Here is a 23,164-nt window from a genome sequence, read left to right on the forward strand (position 1 = left end):
CCTTCCCATTTATTCATTTCAGATCTCCATAGATGTGGTTGGACTGGTTGATGAATGGGCAGCCCGTTTCTTTGAAGAGCTGGATTATGTTAAGGAAGGTGAAAATGGAATGATTTTTTCTGAAATGATGAGGAAGGACCTTCCGCAGGTGACTCTTCTAATCCTTGTGTTATATCCCAAGTTCTTTTTTTTTTTGTCCCGAGGCTACCAAATGTTATTTTAAAACTATGATTGTCAAAGTATATTTTAGCAAGAACTAGATGCTACTCTGTCCTGGGTAAACAATATATTTGCTTGAACAATTGGCACTGTTTTAAGTACAGTAATATCTTATTCTAAAGCTGTACTTACAGAACTGAATGCTGCAATTTTCTAAAATAAAATAAAATAAAATAAAAACTGCATGATGCAGCTAATCTGATGAAAGACTTGTAGCTAAGCTATATTTACATAACTGAACGAATTGGACTTGATTGCTCTTGCTAGCCTTTAATTTTATTTATTCTGCAAAGACTTCTAAGACTTACTAGAGCTCTCTACTTTGTATGTTGAGAAGCTTGATAAGAACAAAGTTTGGTTCCCACAGAAAAGAATCAAGAAGAATGAAAATGTAATCTTTACTGATTAACTGAACGAATCACAAACAATCCTACAAATACTATGACACACCCTTGCTCAGCCTCAGCCAAGACTTCCCAAAATCACTCAGACTATTCCCCCCCTCTCTCAGTTCCCGAACACCCCTTTTATATAACCTGCCTTCTCTAACTAATTCCCTCCCCAACTAAAGTCTCAGTAACTAACTAATAACATCCTTTCTAACAAACTACTAACTTCTCTAACCAATTAACAAGTTCCTATCAAAGCTGTGCGAACCAAGAACTACAACGCGCAAAGGATTTAATTATTTAATTATTTGATTTGTTTTCTTTTTCCTTCCCCTGCGGCCCCATGGATGATACTGAATGGATGGAAATTGGAAGGAAAGGAATGAATATTTCACCAGGATAAGATTTCACCACCTTGAGATATAGAAAATTTAAGAATTCACCACTCAATGGACATCCACCAAAGAGATAAGAAATTCAAGAATAGAGTTGAATAACTTTAGTTTTCATTTCTCAACCACCCCTCAAGTATGGCCAAATACAACCATTTATAGCCTTAGAAAGACCTTTAACAAGCTAAAAACATTTTTCTAATGGCTGCGATAATCAGCCACTAATTACAAGCTTAAAAAAAATTGAAAACATAACTCCCTTTTCAGCCATTTATCTCACAGATAAAAAGCTGAAGTTACAAACCACACAAATTCCAACTAATAAACATAGCTAAAACCCCCTAATTAAAGCACACCAAATAACTTACCAATTATTACACAACCTTCAGCCAGCCTTAAACACAATTAAAACACAAAATTAACACCACCAAACAGCCCAAAAAAGGTCCACCTTTAGATCTGATCAGCCACCAAGTAATGCATCATTTTAGGTCCGAACTTCCACTAAATAGCTTGAAGAGATAATTAGGTCCGAACCTGAACTTTCCCCTTCGTCTGAATGTGCAGACCTTGACTCGCCTTGAACTTCATCATTCTCCTCTGGTTGGACAAGACTCTGCCTCAAGTCAGACAATTCATCGTCATCCAAATAAGGAGACAAGTCTGTCACATTAAAAGTAGCTGAAACACTATAATCTCCCGGAAGCTTAATCTTGTAAGCATTCTCACCAATACGTAGCACCACCTTGAATGGACCATCAGCTCTAGGTTGTAGTTTGGGAAACTTCCGATTAGGAAAGTGTTTCTTCCTCAAGTGAATCCACACCTTATCTCATTCTTTGAATGCAGCAGGCTTCCTATGCTCTAGGTTGAAGTATGCTTGTGTCTTGTTTTTTTGCGTTTGTTCAAGGATCTTGTCTCGAACTTGTTGATGAAGCTTCTTTATTTGTTTTGCCCTCTCTTCAACATTGCCTCGAAAGTTTTTTTCAATAACCAATGGAGTCAAATCTAAAGGGTTGATAGCATTCTTTCCGTAGACGACTTCAAATGGGGCTGCGACCCATAGTCTGACTTGTTGACCGATTATAAGCGAATTCGGCATGTGCTAACATTAGATCCCATTCACGAATACTTTTCTTCACTAAACTCTGCAACAACGCTCCTAAGCTTCGATTAACAACTTCAGTTTGTCCATCTGTTTGTAGATGAAAGGAAGTACTGAAATGCAACTTTGTTCCTAACTTTCCCCACAACGTCTTCCAAAAGTGACTTAGGAACTTTGGAAATACAAATCAGCCATATGTGTTGCATCCGACGTCTTTGTGCTAGGAACTAAATGAGCCATTTTAGAAAATCGATTCACAATCACAAAAATTGAATCTTTACCTTGTTGAGTGCGAGGCAATCCCAACATGAAATCCATGCTTACATCCTCCCATAAAGAAGAAGGAATTGGAAGTGGAGTGTATAAACCAGCATTGCTTCCATGCATCTTGGCTTTTTGGCAGGTTATGCAACGACTAACAATATGGCTCACGTCCCGAATCATCTTTGGCCAAAAGAAATGCTCTTGCACAAGGAGCTTCGTTTTGTCTCGTCCAAAATGTCCAGCAAGTCCACAACTATGTGCTTCACGAATGATGGCCTCCCGGAGTGAACTTTGCGGCACACAAAGCTGGTTCCCCTTGTAAAGAATACCGTCTTGCAGAAAGTAAGGCTTCATTGGTCCACTTGAACAAGCTTCCCAAATGGAACTAAAGTCCAGCTCTTCTTTGTAAAAAAACTTCACGTTTTCAAAGCTCACCACCATGGCTTGCATATGAGTCGCAAGAGCTCGTCATCTACTTACTGCATCTGCCACCTGATTCACTTTTTCAGATTTATGCTTTATTACAAAGTGAAAAGATTGAAGGAATTCCACCCATTTTGCGTGGCGTGAATTAAGCTTGTGCTGGCTGTTTAGATACTTGAGAGCTTCATGATCGGAAAACAACACACTCTTTTTGGTATTAGGTAATGGCTCCAATAGTTGAGAGTTCAAACAATGGCATAGAACTCTTGTCATATGTTGAATATTTGCGACGCACGTCATTTAGTTTTTCGCTGAAAAACGTAATTGGCCTCCTTTCTTGGCTTAAAACTACACCAATTCCGACGTTAGAAGCATCACATTCAACTTCAAAAACAACATCAAAGTTAGGAAGTGCTAAAACATGAGCTTCGGTCATTTTAGTTTTAATTAAATCGAAAGTAGCTTGGGCAGCTTTGTTCCACTTAAATATTCCTCCTTTTAAGCACTTTGTTATGGGAGCGATAAGAGTGCTGAAGTTCTTGATAAATCTTCGATAGAATGACACCATGCCATGAAAACTCCTAATGTCAGAAATGGATTGAGGAATAGGCCAATTCTTGATAGCATCCGTCTTAGTTGGATCGGCATTGATTCCTTCATTTGAAACAACATAACCTAAGAAAACCACCTTGTTAGTTAAAATTGGCACTTCTTAAGATTGGCATAAAGGCATTCTCTTCTCAAGACTTCAAACACCATTCGTAAGTGCTCCAAATGCACTTCAAAGGACCTACTATACACCAAGATGTCATCAAAATAAACTACCACAAATTCGCCCATGAAGGGTTTAAAAACGTGTGTCATCAATCTCATGAATGTGCTAGGAGCATTAGAAAGACCAAAAGGCATGACCAGCCACTCTTACAACCCTTTACCGGTTTTGAAAGCTGTCTTCCACTCGTCCCCTGATCGCATTCGGATTTGGTGATAGCCACTACGAAGATCAATTTTTAAGAAGACAACAACCCTATGTAGTTGATCCAAAAGGTCGTCAAGTCTAAGAATTGAAAACCGGTACTTGATTGTAATTTTGTTAATTGCACGACTATCTACACACATACGCCATGAGCCATCTTTTTTTGAAACTAAGAGAGCTGGTATAGCACACGGACTCATGCTTTCCCGGATTATGCCCTTCACCATCAATTCCTCCACTTGTTGCAATTCAGCTTGTTGAATTGGATTCAAACAATAGGCTGCCTTGTTTGGTAGTGATGCCCCTGGTACAAGGTCAATACAATATTGTATATTCCTCATTGGAGGTAACCTATCAGGAATCTCCTTGGGCACAATATCAGAAAATTCCTCCACCAAAGGACGGATTAGTTAAGGAATTTTTGAGGAAACCGAATGGTTTGTTTCCAAAACTAATAAGATCGCAGGAGTTTTACCTTTGGAAATAGACTCTTAAGGTTTGAGATCCTATAAGGAACAAGTTAGATTCCTTTTTTGTTTCAATGGCATTCAGTTTTGTTGGCGCCAAAGTGATCCGGATGCCATCTTTAACAAATGAGTGTGTGTTGTTGAAACCATCATGCATCACGCGACGGTCGAATTGTCAGGGTCTTCCAAGCAGCAAATGACATGCGTCCATTGGCACTGCATCGCACCAAATCTCGTCCTTGTAGGTTTTCCCAATGGAATATGAAACTAAGCACCGCTTCGTTACCTTGAACTCGCTGTCCTCTTAAAACCATATGATTTTGTACGGTTGACGATGAGGTTCAGTATCCAGATTAAGCTTTTTCACCATCTCTTCGGCTACTAAGTTGGTGCAACTCCCACCGCCAACAATTACATTGCACACTCGGCCTTGAGAAGTACAAACAACAACAACAAGCCTAATCCCAACTTAATTAGGGTTGGTTATATGGATTTCACTTTTCTACGCAGCTCTGTTCAAAATTAAACTTTTCTGAAGGTCTAGATCTAGAATGTCTTTTCTAACTACTTCAATACACGTAATTCTTAGTCTACCCCTCCCTCTCCTAGTATTAGGTATAAGAATGTTTTTCCAAACACGAATTGGTGCTTCTAGCGGTCTACGTTGGACATGCCCGTATCACCTCAAGCGGCCTTCGCGCACATTATTTTCTATTGGTGCTACACCTACTTTACTACAAATAATTTCATTTCTTATGTGATCCATTCTCGTATGGCCACTCATCCATCTTAACATACGCATTTCTGCCACTCATCTTAGATATATGTTGTCTCTTAATGGCCCAACATTCACTACCATATAACATAGCTGGGCGGATTACAGTTAGGGGTGACAATTCGTGTCACGTGTTGTGTTCGTGTCGTGTTTTGATCATTTTTTTAAAATTTGCAGTCAATCCGAACACGACCCGTGACACGAAATTTTTTAAAAACCTCAACACGAACACGATATGACCACTTTACAAGTTGACATGACACGACCCGAAAATGACCCGTGACACGAAATTGACCCGTGAATCCGAAATTGACACGAAAATTGTATACTTTTATTTAATTTTTTACATATTAGAAATAACTTAAAATTCATAACACACTAGATTACAATAACATACATTGAAATTAAGCAAATAATAGTATAAGATTTTGAGTATAACTATTATAATATCACAAGTTCATAATAAAATTTAAAATATGTAATGAAAAATATATGTATTTTTTAGTTTTTTATGAGTTTCGTGTCGTGTTCGGGTTAGGCGGGTCCAACCCGAAATTGACCTGTATTTTTCGTATCAATTTCAGGTCGACCCAATTCTGACCCGAACCTTTTTTTTGACCTTAACTCGCAAAATTCGTGTCGTTTTCGAGTCGTGTCGTCGTGTTGTGACCAATATTGCCGGTCCTAATTATAGTCTTATAGAACTTTCCTTTCAACTTAATTGGCATCTTGCCATCACATAAAACTCCCGTAGCATTCTTACACTTAACCCACCTTGCCTTAATCCTATGTTGAATATCCTCTTCTATATCTCCTTCATACTGCACTATAGACCCAAGGTACCTAAACTTCCTAAAAGTCTCAATCTAAACACTATCTAAAGAAAATTCATCATTCTGATTACTTGAGTTACTAAACCTACAATGTATGTATTCAGTTTTCGTCCTACTTAACTTAAATCTTTTCGTCTCGAGAGTCTGTCTCTATAGTTCTAACTGACGGTTAATTCCTTCCCTATGTTCATCAACTAAAACTATATCGTCCGCAAAGGAACTCTATCTTGGATTTCTCTTGTTAGCTCATCCACTACAATGGTGAAAAGATAAGGACTAAGAGCAGATCCTTGATGAAGGCCGATCCGAATGAGGAACTCTGCCGTGTAGCCTCCAACAGTTCTCACACTCGTGACCACCCCATCGTACATGTCCTTAATTACCTTGATGTAACTCACATGCACTCATCTCTTTTTTAGCACCCACCATAAAACTTCTCTTGACACCTTTTCATATGCCTTTTCTAAATCTATAAAGACCATATGTAGGTTTGTCTTGGCGTCTCTGTACCTTTCCATCAGCATCCTAAGAAGAAAAATGGCTTTTGTGGTTGATCTGCCTGGCATGAAGCGAAATTGGTTACTTGAGATGGTAGTTGTGGCCTTTAATCTCCTTTTAATAACTCTCTCCTAAAGTTTCATAGTGTGACTTATTAATTTTATGCCCCTATAATTGTTACAATTCAGCACATCTCCTTTATTCTTAAAGATGGGGACGAGAATATTTTTCCTCCATGCATCAGGTATAGCTTCTTCTTTAGTATCTCATTAAAAAGCTTAGTGAGCCACAAAATTTCAGTATCTTCTAACGCCATCCAAACCTCTATTGGAATATCATCTGGCCCATATGCCTTCCCCTTTTTCATTTTTCGTAGTGCAGTTTTAACTTCCGAGACTCTAATTCCTCTTTTATACATCACATTAGGTTCTCCTTCTGACTTAAGATCGTCAAAATCTATCGCATGATCATCATTATAAAGCTTCTCAAAGTAACTCCTCCACATTTCTTTTATGTCTTTATCTTTTGTCAGAACTTGATCCGTATCATCCTTAACACACATCACTTGATTTAGGTTCTGACACTTCATTTTTCTTATCTTAGCTAGTTTATATATATCATTCTCTCATTCTCTAGTCCCAAGTTTCCTATATACCTTATCTAAGTAGAACGAGTCTTATCAACAGCTCGCTTAGCTTCTTTCTTCGCTTCTTTGTACTTATTAAAAGTTTCAACATCCTTATGCTTTGATAAATCTCTATATAAATCTCTCTTGGTGCTAATAGCCTTTTGAACTTCCTCACTCCACCATCAGATTTTTCCTTAGGGGGCTGATAGGATTATGTTAGTAATTAATAATTAATGTAATAAGTGATTAGCGGTTTGTTATTAGGGTTGGTTTGTTATGTTTATTAAGCTAGTTAGTAGTAGTATACAAGGAAAAGAAAGAGACTAAAGGGGGGGATTGATTAGATTAAATTGGGAAAGCTCTTGGGAGAGCTAGCAGACCTCTCGAACGTCTACCAATCTATCTTGTAATCGAGTCTAATTCTTGTTTTCAATAATAATATTTTCTTGGTTCTTATCAAATTGGTATCAGAGCAGTACTTTCTTGAGAAAAAAAAATAGTTGGAACGTGTGGACGTTGGTAGCGATTAGAAATGCCGATGTTCTCAGGAAAAGATCCGGATTCTTGGATTGTAAAAGTAGAAGAATATCATCTGAATAATCGATTTTCAGAACGTGAAAATGTCTGGTTTGCAGAGGAATTCATGGAAGGTGAAGCACTCAAGTGGTTTAAATGGGAGGACAGTTGACGACCATTTGTTTGTTGGAGTGCATTCAAGATGGATTTGCTTCAACGTTTCAGACCAACACAAAGATTGCTTTTGGAAACGAATATGAAGGTTTGGCCACCGAATGTAGGAATGATTTTAGATCTTCATGTTTCTGGCGGTGGCTCGTCACAACTAGATTTGGAACGTCAAAACCGACGAACGACCTTAGAGAAAATGTGAAGAGATCTGGAATCGCGTGAGGCCGACGACACTCCAAGCAATTTTTCGCGATCTGGTGCGATATCACTCAGATCTGAGTCAATCGGCATCAAACTGAGGGCGAATGATGATCGGAGGCCGGGGAAAGAGGCGGATCTTCCCAAAGAAGAGGCTAGGGTTTTCAAACTTGGAGATGTTGGCCAGAATCGTGGGGACCCGCACAAGGAAGGGCAAATTAGACGGCCGAAGGGGAAGGTGGCTGAACGCAAGGAGAACACGTGCGGCGGAGGGGTCAATCTCGACCAGAATCGACCCAATCTGCGACGGGACCAGTAGATTGACGCCAATTGGGGCTTGGAAAGCCCATATCTGCAACGAGGAGGGCTGATCGATGCCGGATTTAGCCTGGGTGGTGCTCAGGGTTGGCGGGAGTTACGATTCGACCATAATCTTTTGGATCCACGACCTGGAGGTCAGATCGGTGGGGAGTGGTGCTGTGGAGTGCAGATTGGTGATGGGCTGGAGCTGAACTACGACCAGAGGCCGTGCGAAGGACAAACGGTGGAAGGGGGGCGATTTGACAGTGGGTTGTGGACGGAGGGGGAGCGGCGGTCTCGCGCGGCGACGTTTGGGGCCGGGCTCACAATTTCTGGCGTGGCCGAGGTTGGGCTTGGCGATTTGGCTGCGGTTTGGACTGGGACATATGATTTCGGCGATGTTGAGGCTGTTTCTGGCTGGAATAGTAGTGACCCACTCAATTCTGGTGATATTATGGTTAGGACATGCAAGTTTGGCTCAAAACCTTTGGTCGGTGGGGCTGAGTATCGAAATTCCAGCCAAATGAGGGTTGGGTCACGTGTTTCTGATATGGGCAGGCCTGATTCTTGCGTGATTGGGTCTGTGCTGCGTAATTCCAACATTATTGGGCCTACTTCTGGCTCAATAGGGGTTGGGCCTAAAAATTTCAGGGAAAGTGAGACCAATTTCAGCAAGATATGTAATGGGTCCTCAAATTTTGGCCCAAAGTGGACTGGGTCTGGGAATTCCAGCACTCCTGGGGCTGGGGATGGAGAAATTGACTTCATTGGAGTAGGACTTGGACACTCTGCAAATGGAAGATCTGATATTTCCGAGATTATAACTCCAAAAAACAAAATTTTTATGTTTTGTAGACTAAACAATGGCTCCAATGGGTTTTCTGCTCTCAATTACACTTCTGTGGCACCTTGGTTTGTCACCGTTGAAGTTGGCTCTTCAAGAATTGCGATGCCCTTCAACATTCTGAAAGGTGGGCTTAACAAAATGGGAAGGAGATGGCATCATTCCACTGCGGTCACTTGACCACACCTTGAGGACAAGGTGTCTTGGAGAGGGGAGTAATGATATGATTATGTTAGTAATTAGTAATCAATATAATAAGTGGTTAGTGGTTTGTTATTAGGGTTGGTTTGTTATGTTTGTTAAGCTAGTTAGTAGTAGTATATTAGGAAAAGAAAGAGACTAAAGGGGGGGATTGATTAGAGTAAACTGGAAAAACTCTTGGGAGAGCTAGCAGACCTCTCGAATGTCTGCCAATCTATCTTGTAATCGAGTCTAATTCTTGTTTTCAATAATAATCTTTTCTTTGTTCTTATCAGGGGCCTTTACCTCTAGATTCCCCTAGTACTTCCTTTGCCACTTTTCTAATGCAGCTGGCCATGACATCCCACATAGTATTTGCATCACCTATTTATGACCAAGTAGCCTAATCTAACAACTTCCCTTTAAAGGCCAATTGCTTTATTCCCTTCAAATGTCACCAACGAGTTCGTGGGAGGTGGTTTATCTTAGTCCTTTTATAGCAAAGCTTAATGCTCACATCTAAGATCACTAACCTATGTTGGGTAGCTAGTACTTCTTCAGGAAATACTTTACAATTCTTACATAGAGAACGTTCTCTATACCTCGTGAGAAAATAATCTATCTAGCTCAAGTTCCTCCCATTCTTAAAAGTGATCAAGTGAGAATCTATTTTCTTGAAAAATGTTTTTGTTATCATAAAATCATGCCCCAACGCAAATTCCAAAATAGATTTTCCTTCTTCATTTCGAGTTTCAAAACCAAAACCACCGTGGATCCTTTCGAAGTTTTCCCTATCCTTACCAACATGCCCATTAAAATCTCCTCCAATGAAAATGCTATCCTCATTGCCTATACGATACACTAAGTCATCTATGTCTTCTTAGAACTTGATTTTAGTTTCCGCATCCAATCCTATTTGTAGAGCGTAAGAACTAATTACATAGATGAACTTATTTTCTAGTGCCAATTTGAGGATAATAATTCTATCCCCTATTCGCTTAAGCTCAACTACATCATCTTTCACAATTTTGTCTACTAGAATACAAACTCCATTGTGATTTCTTTCCCAACCTGTATACCATAACTTGTGTCTTAAATTTCCAATCTCCTTTCTCTCCTGTCCACTTCGTTTTCTGTAAGCATAAAATGTTAATTCTTCTTCTTACCATAACATCTACTAGTTCCATAGATCTACCAGTTAAACAACCTACATTCTAACTATGTAAACGAATTTTCCTATCATAGGCTAGCTCTCCCCCTTGCACACGTCCATGAATGTGCAAGGACCCCTCTTGCATATGTTTTACCATATCCGGGGCCCGACATGGCGCATGGGCTCGCTTTTCCCCCCGCACACATCCATGAATGTGCGAAGACCCCCCTTGCCTATTTAACACTATACACGGGGCCCGGCAAAGCGCGTCGCATGTAGGGAACGCTCCAACAGATTCTATGTAAGTGAAATCCGTGAGAGTGACTTATTTTTACGCTGGCCGTCAACCTACCGCAACCCTCTTCCTTTACCTGGGCTTGGGACCGGCTATACAAACGCATAGGCGGAGTTGGCCTTGAGAAGTACATCTCGTGTGAAAAATATTTTCACGCAGACACGGCTCATTTTTTGCTTGGACCGTGTGTAAACTCCTATTGGCACACCAAAATTTCACCCTCATCTGCATGTTCAACCACTTCCAGATTCTCCTCTTCTTGTGGATCTTCATTCTTCTTTTCTAACTCAAATTCTTCCTCAAGGATGGTTACTTGGGACACTCAGATGCTATGTGCCCATATCCTTGACACTTGAAACATTTTCGCGAAGTGTTGGAAGTTCCAACAGGCTTGGCGGTAGAATCCCCTTTTGAATCCAGTTTAGACACATTTGAAGATGTACCTTTCGCAAACGTCTTCATGCCGGATGAACTTGCATTCCCCTGATTGGAAAAGTAAGGTCTTGACGTTGCCTTTGACTCACATTTGCATTGTTGCTCCACGTTGTAAGTTTCCTAACATCACTGAACGTCCAATAAGGTTGCAGTCAAATAACATCTGCTATTTCCTTCTTCAATCCTCCCATGAATCGTGCGATGGTTTTCTCTTCGGGTTCCACCACATCACATTTGAGCATTAGAAACTCAAATTCCCGTGTGTAGTCTTGCACACTCAAGTCAGTCTGCTTGAAATTGTAAAACTTCAAATAATTTTCCTGCTTATAATTGTCCGAAATAAACCTCCTTTTCATTTCGCGCTTGAGTTTTTTCCATGTTCGGATCGGTCTCCTTCCTTCTCGAAATCGTTCCCGTTTCAGGTTTTCCCACCAAAGGGAAGCGTATCCCTTGAGTTTGATTGCCACTAACTTCACTTTTCTTTCCTCCAGTGTAAAGCCAATCAAGGAAAACATCACCTTGTGCACGACCATCGAACTCAGGAACGTCGATCTTCACATCACCTTCGCGGCCTCCATGGTGGTTCCGTCGTCTTTGGCGAGTGTAGGCGTCATCGCTGGATTCATCTTCAATGTGAAATGGATTGATGTCTTCATTCTCCTCATCTATTCGGTGCTCATCATGCCTTGGTGGAGTTCGTCTCTCATACCGCTCAAGGCATTGCTATAGCTGCTATATTGTTACTGTGGAAACCGGTAGGTTTTGGAATACCTAGCCGTCAGTCTCATATATTTTTAATAAGAGATAATAAACCTCTTTCATATACAATTAGGTTACAATTAGTTAGAGAAAAAATAGGAAACTAACTCCTAATTTACAGCTAGCTACAAATCAACAACTAATCTACCATACAGAGATTACATATATTTTCGAAAATAGTATTTCGTAAACAGTAGGAAATAAACACGCTTTTCAATAGTTACTCATTTCCTCCATCTCGATATTTCGATCTCTTTCTTCCAACAACTCATCTTCTTCTACCAGTCTCCCTCGAAAAGTTGTTCCCCTCATAAAAAAAAAAGAATAACAATCAATAGATTCAATACCAACACTCCAAACTTGGGACCTGTGGGTTATGGGCCTACCACGCTTTTGGCTCTGATACCAATTGCTACTGGACGGATGGAAATTGGAAGGAAAGGAATGAATATTTCACCACTCAAGGATAAGATTTCACCACCTTGAGATACACAAAAAATTTAAGAATTTGTTACTCAATGGAAATCTACTAAAGAGATAAGAAATTCAAGAATAGAGTTGAATAACTTCAGTTTTCATTTCTCAATCACCCGTCAAGTAAGGCCAAATACAACCATTTATAGCCTTAGAAGGACCTTTAACAAGCTAAAAACGTTTTTCTAATGGCTGCAATAATCAGCCACTAATTACAAGCTTAAAAAAAATAAACTGAAAACATAACTCCCTTGTCAGTCATTTATCTCACACATAAAAAGCTGAAGATGCAAACCACGCAAATTCCAACTAATAAACATAGCTAAAAACCCCTAATTAAAGCACACACAACCTTCAGCCAGCCTTAAACACACAATTAAAACACAAAATTAACACCACCAAACAGCCCAAAAAACGTCCACCTTTAGATCTGATCAACCACCAAGTAATGCATCATTTTTAGGTCCGAACTTCCACTAAATAGCTTGAAGAGACAATTAGGTCCGAACCTGAACTTTCCCCTTGGTCCGAATGTCCAGACCTTGACCCGCCTTGAACTTCATCAATGGAGCTCCCACTCATGTTACTGGAACTGACACAAAATGTTTATTAGAAAGAGTAGATGTTTGCAAGAATGCATCAGATAGTCTGGAAGATTCTTTTTTTAACTTGTAGTCCTCGAGTTTAATCTCAGTTTTCAGGTATGTTTGAAAGTGCATTGCTCAAAAATGCATTTGGCTTCTGAAGTTGTTAATAGGAAAATTATTAGGAGTTTGACATTAGAGAAAGTTATCATTCCTTTCAACATTCATGATCTCAAGGAGTAGCTCACGGTGCTATAAGTTCTCCTTTTTTCCGCATAATTTTCCAAGCAACTTTTCCTGTAGATGATATTTTTAACATCTTGGTTTCGTCTAGCATTTTGCTGGAGAACTTTTAATGCTTGTTTTATGTTCTCCAGGTTGTTGTCCCCAGAACTTACCGCAAGTATACATCAAGAAAGGTTCTCACTACACAATGGATAGAAGGAGAAAAGCTTTCACAAAGTACGGAAAGTGATGTTGGAGAATTGGTCAACGTTGGAGTCATCTGCTATCTGAAGCAGGTAATTTGTCGATTGGCTCAGGAATCTTGCATCCTCTGTGTGTGATAGAAAACTTTTATTTGAAGAAAAACAAATAATTACTCTCAGCTGCTCTTTAATAGCTACTTTAGCCCTGGGTTATAGGAAATAGACGTTTCAAATGCTTGAGTATGATATTATTTAATTCTGTGGCCCTAGCTTTAACTTCTTGTCCATCTTAGTGGGGAAACGCTCTTTGTAATAGACATTTTACGAGCTCACTTATATGTGATAGCAAAATAAAGTGATGTTGTTTAGGTAGTGCAATAGGCACTGGTTGATGCACAATGCTGTTTCACTGTTGCATTTAGATGTTGGATTGCCAATTTACCTTGTTACGTTTTACTTGACTGGTTTGAAATATTTTGTTTAGAAATACCTTAATCTTATTAAGGCATATAGTATTACTTGGAAGAGAATCTTGTATACCTTTCTAGTATTACTTGGAAGAGAATCTTGTCTACCTTTCTAGTTTCTCCATGCTAGCTGAGTGACTATTACGCTCTTAACTTATTCAAATTCCAAAACAACAGGGTATTATCCATTATTATGTTGAAGGTTTGGACAGATTTATGTATTATATGTTAAGTCGGTTAATACATTTGTTATTTTTATTGACAGTTACTTGACACTGGATTTTTTCATGCTGACCCTCATCCTGGAAATTTGATACGGACTCCAGATGGGAAGCTAGCTATTCTTGATTTTGGTAGTAATCTACTTCATTTAGCATGATCAAAATGATCTTTCTGCATCAACATCATGCACAAATTTTCATTTCATAACATTAACTTAAACCCAGTTCTGCATTTAAAAGTTGTATTGATCTTTCAGCATTTTTAGATGCCGATATTTGCTCTCGCGTGCACATGTGAACAAAAAAAAAAAAAAAAAGGAAATGAAAATGAAAATGAACCTCTTCAAGTGAAATTCAAACTAGATTTCTTTTAACTGAGAGCATTTTAATCTTATCCTCAAATCAAATGTCTTATTAAGATAAAGTTGGAACTCATGATGTTTTTTCTTAGTGCATCCCAAAATTTAAAACATGTTGAAACGATTTGATTAAACCAAGATGTCATGCATTAGCTAAGGTGAGGGAAAAATGAGTGAACTTAAAATTTGATAATATTTATTGAAAATGTATATTATACGTATATGTGTGTGTGTGTGTGTGCATCCTTTCAATGTAATGCCATCAACTTTATGCAATTGAATACATCAAGGGTGCTAAATCTTCGGTTTGCAAACATCCCTTACATGTTTCACTGAGAATGATTTGTGACATTATCAATAGTTTGTTAACTGCAGAAATTGTGTTGCAAATATACTTATAATGTATCTGCAATCAAAGATCTCTCATTCAATGCTTGACGTTTCCTTCTCTCAGATACCCCAAGAATAGTTGTATTATTTTTGTAAACTTGTTTATGGGCTTCGTATTTTTCTATAATAGGCCTTGTCACAAAATTAACGGATGATCAGAAGTATGGGATGATTGAAGCAATAGCTCACCTTATACATCGTGATTATGGAGCCATAGTCAAGGACTTTGTTAAACTCGATTTCATTCCAGAAGGTGTTAATCTGGAACCTATTTTGCCGGTTCTGGCCAAGGTTTTTGATCAGGCACTTGAAGGTGGAGGAGCCAAAAATATCAATTTCCAGGAGCTGGCAGCGGACTTGGCACAAATTACATTTGACTATCCATTTCGGATACCTCCTTATTTTGCTCTCATAATCAGAGCAATTGGAGTACTTGAGGGGATAGCTTTGGTTGGAAATCCTGATTTTGCGATTGTCGATGAGGCATATCCATATATTGCACAGGTAAATGATGTTTTTATATGGAAACAACTATATTTGAGCATCTTTTACTTCTTTGTCACATAAACAAATGATGATTGCCTGGGCACTGGTGCAAATGCGATTTTGGCGATAGTTTATGAGACATTGCTGAACTATTTTAATGATCCAATATACACATAAAAAAAAACAGATGGATTATTTGTTGGAACAGTATTATTGTAAACAGTAAATAGTTGCTAACCAGTTGACAAATGAATTGCTAGGACCTGGTCTATATTTAAAAGTAATTGACTCGCGACTTCATATAATGCTTATTGATAGTTGGTATCTGAAATGAAATGATTACTTTGATTAGCCCTTTCCTCCATCCTTGGTCTTAGTATATCAACTTTACGTGTATGCATACGATGTAGCTAAGAAATTTTAATCTTATCTTCCTGCCATGTTGGGCTTGAAAATGTGTTAGTTGACTTGAAGAAGCTAGTTAAATGTATTTTTACAAAAGCACCAACCAGTTTTTCCAATAAGAATCTGTCTAGTTGCTTGGTTTGAGTTTATTGTGTGGTGTGGTCTAACTCTTTCTTTCATTGTCAGAGGCTCCTAACTGATGAATCCCCACGGCTAAGGAATGCTTTACGCTATACTATTTATGGGAAATCTGGAGTATTTGATGCAGAAAGGTTCATTGATGTCATGCAAGCCTTTGAGAGTTTCATAACTGCAGCTAAAAGTGGAGGTGGAGAAGATCTGAATGGTAATATGGCTGAACTTGGAATTTTGCAGCGTTCAATGGAAAATGCCTTTCCTGTACTTCTACCAGTTCCAGCTCAACAGGAGCCTGTCCAAACAAGGGCGGCCTTGGCATTTTTGCTGTCTGATAAAGGAAATTTTTTCCGAGAGTTTCTTCTGGATGAGGTACTTCCCAAAATGACTTTTGTAATAATCATGATTTTATCTAGTACTTAAGTCAAGCTTTTAAAAGTTGGAATCGGGCCTCGAGGCGTTTTGGCTAAAGGGCCTTTAGGCGTAAGCCTCAAAAAGTGCCAATAAAAAAATAAAAAATAATAATAGTAGTGAAAAACTAAATCCATACTCAATAATCATTAAAACAAGAAATTTAATTACTCAATCCATAAAAAGACAAGTCTAATTCACTGCTGGACGCATAAAAAAGAGTAAATAGTCATCAAATCCTAATACTATAAGGTTAATAATGCACTTCTAAAAGCCTAGATCTCTCCCGACTCATCAAGCATCATCAGAGATCATCTAGTCATTATTAGGCTTGTTAAATTCTGGGTAGATGTTTAAGAGATCATCTAGTCATTTGATACTCAAATAATGGGAAAAGTTAGTGAGCAGTGATGTGACGGTACATTACACGCAGATTTATTAAGGCAAACGAGTTAAGTGATAACTCTTTCTATGTATATTTATATGTGCATGTATGTATATATATGGTATCTCTTTAACCTTGACAAAGTTGAATACGTGATGGTTTAGTGATCACCATATTGACAATTATTAAGAGTATCGTTATTCAGAGAGAGCAAAATGTGCATGTCTTAGGTTGTTGTTTTCATCATAATCTTCTGTTGAGCTTTTTTTACCTTTTGCATTCTTGGAAGTGGACTCTTACAATTCTGCAGAACTTTGTCTAGTTTTTCCTGTTCGACTGCATTTTGTTCAATATCAAAGACAGACTTGAGCTGTGATCTCATAGTGTGTTCAAATGAGACTTGCAGTTTGTTTGCTTCGGTATTTTTTTTAATCACCAAATTCATGCATGACTTCTGAAAAATATGGGCGTTGTCTTTGGTATGCAAATTAGATTGTAAAGGGCATTGATGCAGTCACAAGGGAACAGTTGGTGCGTATAATGGCACTTCTTGGACTTGGAAATCCTACTCCTATTTTTAGTATGGTTCCTACTTTTGGACCTTTAAAGCCAGCAGGTCTTCTACCCACAATAACCGAGGAGGACAGAGTCATATTGAACAATGTTCAAAAAATCGTCGAGTTCTTGACTGCAGGAAGTTCAATATCAAGAACATCAAATCAGGTACTTTACATCCTAGCTCATACTTAACTAGTGATGTTCACCTATCATTTGCATATTTTGTTCCTTTCTTGAATACGAGTTCTAGTCTTACTTCTGTTATGTTTTTTTGGGGGAATCAACAGGGTATAAATGTTGCTCAGGTAATCCAAGAGCTTCTTCCAGTGTTGCCGGGCATCTCTGCCACAATACTGCCTGAAGTGGTCAATCGATTAACTTCTCGAATATTAGCTCGCGTTATTCGGGACACATTTTTGTAGAAAACAAGCTTAATTTTGCTGCCTAGACCTCAATTGTGACATATTGGTGAACTGTATCATATATATATATATAAGTAAAATGTCCAATCTACAGTTTAGGTCCTTTTCTAATCCTTATACCTACTAGGAATCAAAGAAGATGTGTATATAACATGATCAATTCAAATCACTGAACTTCACATGTAAAATTGGTTCTTACAAAAGCTAAATGAATCTTGTTTCTTTCCAAAAGAGATTGAATAGAATTCATTATATTTGCCACCTGCATTGTGCTCCCATATGCCTCTGTGTGGAAGTCTGCTTTCAAGTCTTTTATTTTATTTCATTTATCTATATAGTTTTTTATTTTTTATTTTATGAGCATTATCTTTGTATTTACTTGAGTATATTTGCTTCGAGCCTAAGCTTTCTAGTAAAATCACTTTTCCCTTTCAGGTTTTTTTTTTTTTTTTTTTTTTTTTTTTTTTTTTTTTTTTTTAATTATTGTGAGAATTTCTTAGTGGTCTATAAAAGAATACCAATACGTATCAGTATGACAGTATTTTGAATCGTCGAATTTTTACTTTTTACATACTTTTTCATATCAAATGGTGAGAGATTAATGTCCTATTAATTAATTAGTATTTTTAACTTATCTAATATTGAGACACATGCACTACGAGCTGGTTAGTATTTTTAACTTTTAATTGGGATCCGCCAAATGTTAATTTTGTTTTTACTCAAACATATCTTTTTGTTGGTTTTAAAAACGATTTTATATGCAGAAGTGTGAATTTAATGGACTGTGTATAATAAAAATTTTACAAATATTTGAGATACTCTATATATTACATTAATTTATACACGAATAAATTAATCAAATTAATTTATTTACCTAGCGAACGATTAGGTCGATAACTTGAGTTCTTTGACCACAAACGTTCCTTGCTCCAAGCTTCTTTAGAATACCTGAATTTTTCTCGTCAATTCATTGAATCTACGAAGATGTGCGTGTGGGCACACTTAAAACAAAACGGGATTAACAAATAAACACCCAAGTTTTCCACGAACACCAACACATGCACGACATGAAATTTAGAAAAATATTTTTCCTTTCCTCACTCTATAGAATTCGGTCACACTATGCTAGGGAGAGCAAAAATTGTGTTCTCTAATTTTCTGCAATCTCTTATTTATAGCGTAGTAGTCAAACTCCCAGAAGAAGTCTAGACTTTGTCTCTAGAACTTAATAATTATCTCTCACTTCGAATTGATTTTGGAAACAAAATTCCCTCTCTCCTTTATTCTATAGGGCTGGCCACCACAGGGATATTCCTCCCTGTGGTAGGCGCAAAAAGCAGATAGGGAAAGAAAAACAAAAAGCAGATAGCGAAAGAGGCAAAATTCTCCTTTATCCTCTAGTCTAATTTTGACTTAAATTCAAATTCCAATATAAGTCAAACTTAATTTAAGTTGAATTTCAATTGGATAACTTAGAAAGTAAGCAACTGAATCTCAAAAGGATTCACAATGTGTTGGGCGTGTACACCATGTGGACACCTCCACATGTGTGCTTAAAAATTCAAATTTAAATAATTACATTATTTTTAATTTATAATTAATTCTCAATTAATTATTGTTGACCGTTCTATTTAGAATTCAATAATTTTAAAATTTCCATTTTACCCTTAGTGTCTTATAGGATTACAAGGACGACGCGGAGACTTATGAACCTATAATTCTGAGCTCCAATAAAATTAATAATTAATTAAAATTCTTTAATTAATTAATTAATTAATTATATTAATTCTAAAAATTACTCCACTATAAACTTGGAATTTCACTCTCGTAATTATGGATGTAATTTACTTCTAAACTTTGAACTACCCATTTGATAAAGTCATTACATATAGATCAATCCTCCATAAATAATTCATAATTAGAGTTAGGTGAAATCCATTAATCTTTCTAATTACATCCTTGAGTATCATTAATTCTCTAATGGATAGTGATTCATAAAACAAATTCATGAATCGGACCTCCTCCTAGTCCAAGTACCGAATCAATCCTAAAGAGAATTATTTATCTACTTCTTTCTCAAGAAGGAATGGATTCTATCTCATATATTAACATTTTCAGCTACTCATTTTATCATATCTTCAAAATACAAGGAATAAGATTCAACATCTCAGAATCTGTACCGAGTAAATTAAAGAGCAAAAATCCATAAATAGGAGTACGCAAATAACTCAGGATTAAGATCGCTCTATATATGACCATCTGTAGACTCAATTAGAATTTCTATGCTTAATGAAAATTATCAGAAATTAATATTGTGTCTGTGTCCCGGTTCCACATAATCTTATTATGCGTAATATAATCATTCAATATCTCACCATATTAGCAGTGCAGATATCATCATTCCATTCTAAATGGGAATGACATGTATTAGTAATGTTTTAATTAAATTGATTACGAACATCGTTTTGATTATTATCCTTAAATATTATCCTCTCACATAAAACACTTATATACAATATTTAAGGTCACATAAATAATCACGGAATTTTTAGTGATATTCATAAAATATTCAATAGTATATGGACATAAAATAATGAATAAACTATTTTATTAAATTAAAATATCCTATTACATCTTAAGCTTCTAAGACAGTTCCTAACAATCTCTCACTTGTCCTTAAACAGGTGTGACATGTTTCTTATCCCAAATCCTTCTAAGTGTCCATCAAACACATTTAGTGGCAATGTCTTCGTGAACGGGTCAGCAAGGTACATCACCTATTTCTACTATGTCTCTAATCAGGTGATATTTTCTTTCTATATGTTTAGCGCTCTTATGACTTCTAGGTTCTTTTGAATTAGCTATCACTCCACTGTTGTCACAGTAAAGCTTAATTGGCTGATCCATGCCCAGAATAATTTCCAGATCAGTCAAGAACTTTCAGAGGCATGTAGTTTCATTTGCAGCTTCACAAGCTACAACTTACTCAGCTTCCATGGTAGAGTCAGTAACACACCTTTGCTTTACGCTTCTCTATACCACAACTCCTCTATTAAGAGTGAACACATATGCAGATGTCGACCGTCAACTATCTCTATCCAATTGGAAATCAAAATCTGTGTATCCAGTGAAACACAGATCTTATCCAGAATATACCAACATATAGTTTCTCATTATCCTAAGATACTTGAGCATTCCCTTTACTGCAACCCAATGATCTAATCTTGAGTTAGACTGGTAGCGACTGACTACTCCCACTGTATAGCAGATATCCGATCGAGTACACATCATGGCATACATGAGGCTTCCAATTGTAGATGCATAGGGATACCATCTCATATCTTCTTCCTACTATGGAGCCTTAGGACATTGCTCTTTTGAAAGATGAATTCCAAGCCTAGAAGCGAATTCTCTTTCTTGGAGTTTTACATCAAAAACCTGACAAGCACTTTGTCTATGAATGATGCCTGAGATAACACCAACAGCTTTTTCTTTCGATCTTGAATAATCTTAATCCCATGAACATAGCTTGCCTTTATCAAATTTTCATTTAGAATTGGTTGGCTAACCACTTCTTTACGTCTGTCATCAATTCCACATCATTCCTAATGACTAGAATGTCATCTACGTAAAGAACTAAGAAGCTCACTTTCTCTTCCATTTTATACTTGTAGACACAAGGTTTATCAACATTTTGATCAAATCCATAAGACATAATACCCTCATTAAACCTATTGTTCCATGATTTAGAAGCCTCCTTTAATCTATAAATGCATCTCTGCAGTTTGCAGACTTTCTACTCTTGGCCTTTCTCTATGTAACCCTTTAGCTGATCCATATAGATGATTTCCTCAAGATAGCCATTCAGAAAAGTTGTCTTGACATCCATCTACCATATCGCATAGTCAAAATATGTTGTTATGGCCAGGAGTATCCGAATGAACTTAAGCATAGCTACCTGATTAACGCCCAAAAGTGATATTCACAAGCGGTCAATTGTAGCACAGAAGGGCGGTCGTATCCACAGAGAGATAACAAAGTAGCAAGAAAGACAAACAGAATAAGAGCGTTAGAGAAAAGTGAATTAAAGAAAAAGAATAGTTTTTGAGATTTTGTTGCAAATAAAATAAAAAGGAGAAAAGATTTGTGTTGAAGAAAACGGTAAGGTGTCGAGAATCCCTAATGTTTCGTTCACCAATCCAAGTTTTGATTCACAATATTAAATAACTGAATAAATTAAATCTGTATGTTGACTCCAGAAATATTATTATTACAAGTTATCTAAAATCGACAATATATCAATCTGACAATATTGCAGTAAAAGACAATTTGTAAAATAATTTGAATAACAAAACATTGCATGACAGAATTACATAAGAAAAGCGTGACTGAACTTATATAAAAATTGACACACAATATTTTGAAAAGTAATAGAAAAATAGATGAGATTTAATTCATTCAGATGTTGAAGTTTACAGAATAAGGAATCAAAACCCTGAATTGGGTCACTCAACAGAAGTTCATCTCTAACCTCACCAAGAAAACTTTAGCCTATCTTGCAAAACATTCTCACAAGTTCTAGAGAGAAAATATGAGACTGACAGCAAGACGACAAAAAAACTGAATATTCAAAGCTCTCTAAAACCTTAGGCTAACCCCTCTATTTATAGTGTTCAGAGGTTGCCTGTCAAATAAGGAAATAAATTGTAAAACTAGAAAATTACAAAAGAAAAGGAAACAAAATAAAATTACACATAAATTAGGAGAAATCATATATTTGATTTGGGGCAGAAATCTGGTAATTTGCTCTGATTTTTGGGAAGGATTTCGGATTGATCACCAACTCGGACACGTGTTGCAACGTGATTGGAACTGAGGAGTAAGGCCGCCACGTGTCGCGCACGGAATGGAGGAAGTCTACTGGCAGTGGTCAGGCGACGAGGGAAGCTGGCCAACACTGGGGTCCCACCGAGACAGGTGGCGTGCGTAGAATGGGCGGTTGGCTGGCACGCTGAGACGCGGGACCCATGGGGGATAAAACTGAGACGCGCTTAACTGCTACGTGGGAAGCACGAGCGCCCTGAAAGTTGGGCGTCCTGGTGATGCGCGAGGCGTGAGACGGCGGAAACAAATGCGCACGGATTCCTGCGCTGAGTGGTGGGGTCCACGAGCTGATGTTGGCTCGGCTAAGCTACTCGACTCTCTCTCTCTCTGATCGGCTTGTACGGCTCGGCTGAGAGCTTGGCTCCGAGTGGTTTGAAAACATGGCTTCATGGCTTATTCTTGTGTAGTTTTTTTATACTGCTTTCATCTGTAAATAATTAAGCAAAAACTAGAAAAATTCCAATTAAAATATTATGAATAAAAATAATGAAATTGCTTAATTAGAGCTTAAATATTTAATATTATATAAATCAAAAGTAGTATTTATGGTGCATTTTCATGCACCAATCACAACCCCCAACCAGCTTATTGCTAGTCTCTAGCAATCCAAGCGCAAGAGAAATCATGTCACAAAGAAAATTTAAGTCTCAACTCGCTTAGTCACCTGAGTATTTCAAACAAACTGCCAGTAAGAAGTCAAAAGATACTATGAAGATTATTTCAGTCATAACTCCA

At 37.5% G+C, this 23,164-nt stretch overlaps 1 protein-coding gene across 1 annotated transcript in view; it reads left to right on the plus strand.

The window, feature by feature from the left end:
- LOC21402847 (uncharacterized protein sll0005) overlaps positions 1-17,776 on the plus strand; it is a 20,853-nt gene extending 3,077 nt beyond the window's left edge. Inside the window, exons 7-13 of the mRNA XM_024163983.1 lie at positions 23-148; positions 13,256-13,399; positions 14,039-14,126; positions 14,874-15,247; positions 15,821-16,141; positions 17,058-17,288; positions 17,411-17,776. Of these exons, the coding sequence (XP_024019751.1) occupies positions 23-148; positions 13,256-13,399; positions 14,039-14,126; positions 14,874-15,247; positions 15,821-16,141; positions 17,058-17,288; positions 17,411-17,545 (1,419 nt within the window). The 3' untranslated portion in view covers positions 17,546-17,776. The remainder of the gene's footprint in view (positions 1-22; positions 149-13,255; positions 13,400-14,038; positions 14,127-14,873; positions 15,248-15,820; positions 16,142-17,057; positions 17,289-17,410) is intronic.
- The last annotated feature ends 5,388 nt before the right edge of the window (positions 17,777-23,164 follow it).

The sequence above is a fragment of the Morus notabilis genome, unplaced genomic scaffold (genome assembly GCF_000414095.1).
Source record: "Morus notabilis unplaced genomic scaffold, ASM41409v2 Scaffold67, whole genome shotgun sequence".
In the NCBI taxonomy this organism is placed as follows: domain Eukaryota; kingdom Viridiplantae; phylum Streptophyta; class Magnoliopsida; order Rosales; family Moraceae; genus Morus; species Morus notabilis.